Source organism: Bison bison, unplaced genomic scaffold (genome assembly GCF_000754665.1).
Source record: "Bison bison bison isolate TAMUID 2011002044 unplaced genomic scaffold, Bison_UMD1.0 scf7180017864472, whole genome shotgun sequence".
NCBI lineage: Eukaryota > Metazoa > Chordata > Mammalia > Artiodactyla > Bovidae > Bison > Bison bison.
The window spans coordinates 12,453,885-12,461,899 of NW_011495033.1; the positions used below are offsets into that span (position 1 = coordinate 12,453,885).

The window sequence follows — 8,015 nt, forward strand, 5'->3', positions numbered from 1 at the left end:
GGGGGTGGGGGGGAGGGTGACCCCCAAGCCTCTCATCTCACGGGTGCCGCTCGGCCGTTGCCGGTCCCCTTCAGCCAAGAAGGCACCGTTCGGCCCTGTGTGTGTGTGTGTGTGTGTGTGTTGTTCGGGGAGCAGTCCTCGGGTGGCTGCCAGAGAGGGATGATTTATAAAGTGGAAACATCTTTAAAATGCGCTGGTGTGTCTGTGGGAGAGACCTGGGAGGAGAGGGAGAGAGGAGGAAGCCGCGGACCCAGGCAGGATGGAGACATTCGCTGGGGTGGCGCGGCCGGGTGGGGCTGGAACCGCGAGGAGGAGGGCCGTTATCTGGTGAAGGGGGCTTGCTGCAGACCGAACCTGGAGAAAGTTCAGGTTCAGGAGTCCCTCCCCTCTACTCTGCCTCCTCCACCAGCTCACACTCGATTTTGGTCTCCGGGGTACAGTTTAGGTGTGAAAATGTCCCTTTGTCTGGCCGTGGGCCCCTAGCTGAGTTTTCTGAGGAATAAGACGGTGAAGCATCAGGCGCCAGGAATGTGGAATCCAACTTGGGGCTTCCGGTTCCGCTCACCTCCTTCCATCTGTGCAACCCTCCGGCCAGGTATTTTAGGGTCTCTGCTGTCTCCTCATTTCCATCTATAAAATAAGAGGTCTTTGTACAGTTGCCTGTAAAGCCCTAGCACAGCTCCTGGCACATGTAAGCACACGGTAAATCTAGCGAATGCCGTTCATCACAATTAGAGAAATGTCTGGCATTTACTCAGCGTTTTTCTTCTCCTTTTTAGAGAACTTCCGCCGAACCGCTTAGGGAATGATGCGTCAAAGAACATAAAAAGCTGGTGGTTTGCTGTACACAGGGTAGGGGTGCTGGGTCCTTCCAGTCTGCCCACTGACAGGCCTTGCAAAGTTTCTTTTGTTTTGTTGGGGTGGGGGTCTGGGCACTTCCCTGCCCTCTTGCCTAAGTCAGGGAGGTGGTACGGCCATCCAGGGCTTCTATCAGGGGAAGGAACAAGATGTCAGGGCTTGAGTTTGCTGCACTTGTCAATGGGGAGGGAAGATATATTGGGGGACGTGGTGATGAAGGGGGTGCCTCATGGAGCATTCACTGAGGACAGTGGGGATGTCACAAGCCCTGCCTTATCCTAGCTGTGTGCACTTGGGGTAGTCCCCAAATTTCCTGTGGCTCAGAGGTATTTGTTCAAACCTGCCGTTCTTTCTGAGATTCAAACCAGGGATTTTGTGAGCAGTGCTTGGTAAATTGCTAAGTGGATTATAGGTGTGACTGGGAGAGGTGGTTATTTCTTGTTACTGCTGGGATGTAGGGAAGGAAAGAAGAGAAAGATCCAGAACTTCCATTTTTAGGCTGCAGAAATAACCTTGTCTCTTGAAAATGAATGGCCGGCATGCTCTTTGGGCATGCCTGGCCCCTGCCTTTTTAAACAAAAGGCATTTGTGATTCTCCTCAGTGGGGTTTCCTGCACCTGCATGAGGCCTCCTCCCTCCCTCTCCCAACACACACACACACACACACACACATCCCACATTTCCAGAGGTGACTGGCTTCAGGCAGATATTTGTGCCTGATCCTAATGGAGGCTTAGAGATGGACCTCAGGGAATGATGATAATAATTTTTAAATGGTCGTGATGATGTTGGCCAATTAAGGATCCATCGTAGTCTTTCATTTCTCTGGCAGAAAGTTTTCCTTGCACCAGCCTAGTGCTTAGGAAAGTCACTAGCCTCATCCCCTGCCAGCACGGTTCTCACAGCACCCCCTGCCTAGCTGCCCACTGGCTTCAGAGACCACTTTCACCGCTGGGACCCCTGTGTCCGCCTCCTCCTCCCACCTCCCACCCACACAGCCTTGGAAGGCAGCTTGCTTTGCTCGGGCTCCTGGCTCCTCCGCGTTCTGTCCAGTGCCTCTCCCTGTTTTCTTCTTTGTGCTCTGTACCATCGGCCTTCCTGGGACACTTCTGTTTCTCGATATCTCTCCTGAACCTTGAATCATACAGTCCTAGACTGCCTGAGCTGGAGAACCAAGAGAAGGTAAACCCGACCCCTGAGAAGGGGAGGCATTTGGCGCTTGCCCATAGAAGCAGAGTTAGGCAGTTAGCAGGTTCTACACAAGCCAAGAAGTGATGCCCCGCCCCCCGAACGAAACCCCGACTTTGAGAAATCCCCTTGGTTGCTTGTTTATGGGGGCCTGCTCAAAGCGGAGTTCTTGTGCTGCCCTAGAGACCCTGGCTGGTTAGGGGCACGACTGCTCTCTGGTTGAAGGAGAGGGGCTGGAGAAAAGGAGCCCGAATGTTCTCAAGCCAGTGTGAGTCCTTAGTTATGCCTTAAGCCCTCGAAGAGCTGACGGCCAAAGGGAAACAGGGTCTCCTTCATCGGACAGTGACTTTAAGTTCTCCGACAACGCGAGAGGGTGAATACCATGCCAGCCACAGTTCAAGACAGCCGATTTCTGAATGCTCACGAAGCCCTGATGTCGAGTGTCAAATGGGGCCAGAGTGTTCTCTAAGCCTCTCAGAAGGCTGAACTCAGAGAGTTTATGCCCTTAACTGCAGAGAGCAGGGTCCTCTCTGCTACCTCACATCTCTGCCAAGCTTGATCCATGTGAGAAACTGCCTTTTCTCCCAAACACAGATAAAAGTGAGCTCCACAAAATTTAAATAAAAACCTCCCCAATATGAAAATTTCCTAACCGTCTGACTGCTCTACTCCTAGGTCATGGTTTTGCCACCAGATAAATCTCTACTATCAGCCTTCATAGCCTGTTGAGTTCAATGTTGCTTGTGTTAGTGACAGTGAATTTGTGTTTGAAAAATGAACTACTGATGAGAACTCCTGTTGAACCTGTATTGTTTGTTATTCTGAGGCAAGGATTTGGCCCGGCTTAATCCGGGGCTTCAAAGCCAATTGCCCTCGCTCTGTATACAGAGCGTCAGAGCCCAGTGGCGTGGGTGATAAGAGAAGTAAGGGTTGAAGACACTGGGAAAGTGGGTTGGGGAGAGAGTGCTTTGATCTCTTTCTAAAGTATTTTCTGAAAGCAAAAGTCTATCAGAAGGAAGTGTCTTCAAAAAAAAAAAAAAAAATCTCAGAGAACCAACTGGTCTTCCAAAACAGCATCCATTCCACACACCCTCTTTCCTGCCCCCATCTTAGGGAAAATATTTCTGAAAAATGCTTTGAGTGAAGTAGAAAACTCTGTGCATGTGTGTGTGAGTGTGTGAATGTGTGTGTGTGTGTGTTAAGTGGAAATAAATTACATTGCTCTGTCCATTGCTCTCAGAAATCATTTGGATACAAAAGCTTTGGTCTCAGTATTAAATGGCACCCCCTACCTCCCACCCCCAAACTCAGCCTTAGTTGCTGGGCCCCAGCCTGTTCCCAACACACCCAGAATTCTTCTTTAAGACCCTCAGACACTAGGGACAGAAAATAGATGGGGTTTTCTGTGGACCCCCTACCCTTTTCCTAAAGCCCTTTCCTTTCAAACTCTGGCCTCTGTGTGTGTGTACACATCTTTATGATATATACACACATATATAATTTTTAATGTCAATTTTATTGAAGTGGAACATTCCTGCAGAAAAGTGAACAAGTCTTAATTGTACAGCCCTATGGACTTCTACAAACTGCACACACCGGTGTTACCACCACCCGGATAAAGAAGCAGAACATTACTGACCCCCCAGCATCCCTCGTCTGCCCTCCCAGTCACCACCTCTCCCCACCTCAAAAGCCTTCTCCGGGCTTCTCACGCCTTGGATTTGATTTTGCTCCTACATAGCTGTCCCTAGGATTCCTGAGCCCAGGAAGCTGGGCCTGCAGTGGACTTGGAGTTTGGGGTCCCCAGTGATTGGAGAGAATCTGTCCAATCCCCCAGGTCCTCTCTTCCCTGCTACCCCAGCTCCTTGCAGGATTGGTGGGGAAGGAACAGGTCAGCACCTTGAATTTGGCCACCCCCTTGGGCCCAGACCCGGGCACCCCACAGCTCTCTGAGCCCAGATGAAACTTGTTGGCCCCTCTCTCAGCACTGTTTGTATTTACTGGTTCGTTGCCAAAATCCAAATGCCCCAGACCCTTGCCCCGCACCCCGAAAGCCTCCAACACTGAGAAACGTCCAAGGAAGCTTGTTTTTAGCAGTTCATTCTAAAACCATTTCCTAGTGTGGTAGATAAGGCTCCAGGCCCGCACCCTTCCACAGCCTGTTTCATGATCAGAGGAGAAACCCCCAGGCTTTCATCTCCTCCCGGCCTGGCAGGACAGGCGGCTTGTTTATCCCCTGGCGGAGCGGTTTCCGCGAGGTCCCCCAGAGTGCCCCAAGGGGGCGGGGACCCAGAGCCGGGAGAGGGGGACCGGCCTCGGAGAGGAGGCCCGCGGTGCACGTGCAAGGGGTGTGGAGGGGCGCAGGGAGCGGGCAGGACAGAAGGCTTGCGGAGCCCGCCTCTGGGTGGCTGCGGGTGCTGGGCACAGGTGAGACAGGGCTTCCCTGCCAGCCAGGTGCCAGGGCTGAGCGCCACACGGGCTGCTCAGAGTCACGTCTCCCCTCCCTGTCCCTCTGAGGGGTTCACTTCCCCCCAAAGGGGTTGGTTTTCAGGTATCTTTTTTCCATCCTAAATCACAGAAGCAGTTCAGAGGGTTTCATCTGTGGTTTCATCTGTTGCAACCGAGAGGACCTGTACAGTACAGGGGGAGTCCAGGGCAAGTCGCGGCTCCCAGGCCAGCCTGGCCCCTGTGGCCTGAGTCCTGCCCTTCTGGGGCACACTCCCATGCCAGGCCTCTGGGCTCCAAGCTCAGCCCCTCTGGAACCAAAGGGCACATGCCATCAGCTGGGGCAGGAGGCTGGCAGGCTGGTGTGCCTCACTTTCTTCCTTCGCCTTTTGCACACAGCAGGCCCTTTATCCTTCTGGAGCCCCTTAGGTGGGGAGATGAGGGGGCCCAGGGTCCCCAGTGCCTGTGTCCTCCGTGGTCCAGAAACAGCCACCACACCAGACCTCAGAGAGATGAAGATACCTGTTTCCACGAAGGCAGGGGTGCTCACTGAGCCCGGGCCTGCTCATCCTGGAGCAGAGGACCTTTGAATCCGCCCTGAGACCACCTACCTCATCCTCCCTTCTGACTTCTGAGGGCTGCTGCCCTCGGAAGAGGGGAAAGGGAGGCAGAGGCTAGGAGACACCTTCCTGCCCTGCCCCAACTCACTCAGGACCTCCTGAAGGCTATTATCAGCTGGGAACCCAGTCCACATCCAGCTTCCAGGAGAGGCCAAATCACAGGACAGCGGCCCCAGGCCTTGAGCAGCTGAGCACAGGCTGCTCGCCTGCCTCCTAAGAAGTACCAGTCATGTTAGCCTGGCCTCCTGAGCTGCTGAGATGAACTGCAGTAGGGAGGGCCTTCCCTGGCGGGCCAGGGGTGAAGACTTCACCTTCTGATGCGGAGGGTATGGGTTTGATGCCTAGTTGAGGAGCTGGGATCCCACATGCCTTGGAGCCAAAAAACCACAACATAAAACAGAAACAATATTGTAACAAATTCAATAAAGACATCAAGAAAATGTTTTAAAAAATGTGGTAGGGAGTAGAAGGGGAAAAATAGGATCTAGTACCCCGCTGCCCCCCGCCACCAACCTAGATTATAAAGACTGTGGCAGTGGCTGCCCACTTTGTGGTCACCGGCCGGGGGGTGGGGGTGTGGGGGGAAGCCGGGGCTGTCCTCTGCTGTTGCCACCTGGAGTGATTGCAGGAGAAACAGGCCAAGTACAGGCCCTGATGCCGGGAGAGCCCCAAGTCACTCGGTGGCTGTTTCTGTAGCCCTTGCAAAATGGTAGCCTGCAGGGGACAGGATTCTTGGCCTTCCCCCAGGGCGTGGGGGGAGCTGAGGCAAGTGCCGCCTCTCTCCCTCCCCTTCAGTCTCAGGCCCACCCGGGGGTGAGGCCGGGCCAGGAACCAGGGGGGTGCAGGCTCCAGCTGCACCCCCAGGGTTGGGCAAGGGGCTGGTAAGCAGGAGGCAGGGTTGGGTCTCCGAGTCCTCTCGCTCTGCCCATTCTTGGAGAGGGGGTGGGGTGGACATTCGAAAATGCTTTCAGTTGACATCTGAGACAAATTCTTCCACACAGTTTATAAGTCCCTAGACTTGCAGCGAGAACTTCCCTCCTCCCTTCAGGCACGCACACATGCACGCATGCGCACTCCGCCGGGTCCGCAAACTCAAGTGCTCGGGCACACACAGGGTCACGCTGCTCCCGCACCCCGGGCCCCTGGCAAGGCTCTCAAGGGCCCATCCTTCAGCCAGGGAGGGTGCAGAGGCCAGGGCACCCTCCGCCTCAGGGTCCTGGGCTTGCTGTAGGGTCTGCGGGCTTGGGGGCGGGCCTTGATCCCTTCTAGAAGCCCTGCCCTGTCGAGGTAAGCTGGTTCCACGTTGATGCAATGGAAGACTCTGGTCATCTGTTCGTGAGGCGCTTAGGACAGCTTCTCTCGAGGGTCCCTGTGCTGTCTCTTGGCTTCGTGAAAGCCAGAGGTCCCCTGTTGGCTTTCCAGAGTGGACCGCCTGGGCACTCTACTGGCTCTGGGGATCTGGGTCCCAGTTGCCTTGGTTTGTCCTGCTGGATTTGAATCCTGCGTCTCTTGGAGACATCTTTGTAAAAGGTCAGCTAAGCGTGCGAGGTTCTGATGAGGACCGTGAGGAAGTTCCTCGCTGGGGAAGTCCAGGGTCAGGGACCTGGTGACTGGGGGAGGGATAGCCCACAGGTATGTGTACATGTTGCTGTAGGTGTGGGTGCGCTGAGCGGTCCGACGTAGTGGCCCTCTCCAAAACGTCCCCTGAGCCTCAGGGTCCTGGACAGTTTCAGCATGGGCTGCAGGAACTGGAAGACTTTCTTTTTGATGAGTCTGTTTTCATGGAGGTCGGTCATACCACCGGTCTTCAGAGGAAGGAGAGCAGTCAGGGTCAGTGGTAAGAGCCAAAAGTGGACTCGTTCAGTCCACCCAGCAACCTATGAGATGGGTGTATTGACAACGTCCCCACTTTGGAGTGGAGAAGGAAATGGCAACCCACTCCAGTATTCTTGTCTGGAGAACTCCATGGATGAAGGAGCCTGGTGGGCTATAAGCCATAGGGTCACAAAGAGTCAGACATGACTGAGCAATGAACGCTTTCACTTTCTTTCACCACTTTAGAGATAGGGAAACCAAGGTGTAAAACATCCAAGCCAGTTGCCCAAGGCATCGTGGTTTGTCAGTGGTGGGGCCAGGCTGTGGACCGCAGCAGGGTGGTTCTAGAAAACCGTGCTCTTCTCAAGGTTCCTGGACTGACCTTCCCTGAGACCCAGTTAGTGTGCACAGGCCCAGACAAGGCATTCACAGGGATAAACACCTCTTCTCCACACACAGCAGGCATCCAGAGACCCCACAGCACTCTCCTGCAAGTTAGTTTGAGGCTGGGGGTTTGTTTCCATAGAGACATGACCCAGAGGTGGCATCTCATGGACCATAAAGGAAGCTGCCAGGGATTCCCAGGTCTTCTGCTCTGGTCCCCTGGAATGACCCCCTGGAACTTCTGTTGTGTATGGATGACAGACAGGAGGGAGATGAAGGCAGCCTGGTTGGTGTTGAAGTCCTGAGCAGGGTCTCTGTGCTTCAGCTGCTCACAGCCACAGTCTGATAACTGCAGGGGCTCAGAGGAGCGGCTTGTGCAGCCCTTTCCTTGTAGGGGAGGTGGGAGGGGCTGGCCAGAGAGGGAAGCGATTTACACAAGGTCACGAAGCTCAGACAGGGGCCAAGATCTCGCCTGCCTGCTCTGTGCCGTCCCTCCCTCCCAGTGCTCTGTCCCCGCCCCTGCCTCACCCCTCGGCTTCCCCCAGGAGGATGTTCCCCAGCTACAAGGTAAAAGTCACGGGCATGAACCCCAAGACCAAGTACATCCTGCTGATCGACATCGTCCCAGCGGATGACCACCGCTACAAGTTCTGTGACAACAAATGGTAAGAACCTGGGACCCTACGTCACCTGCCTTCCCACTCA

The 8,015-nt window shown here is 54.5% G+C and overlaps 1 protein-coding gene across 2 annotated transcripts in view; it reads left to right on the top strand.

The window, feature by feature from the left end:
- The window catches only part of TBX4 (T-box 4), a 32,505-nt gene that overhangs the window by 5,758 nt on the left and 18,732 nt on the right, over positions 1-8,015 (top strand). For both annotated transcript variants that reach the window (XM_010861589.1, XM_010861588.1), the window contains one exon: positions 7,856-7,975. In XM_010861589.1, coding sequence (XP_010859891.1) covers positions 7,856-7,975 — 120 coding nt within the window. The remainder of the gene's footprint in view (positions 1-7,855; positions 7,976-8,015) is intronic.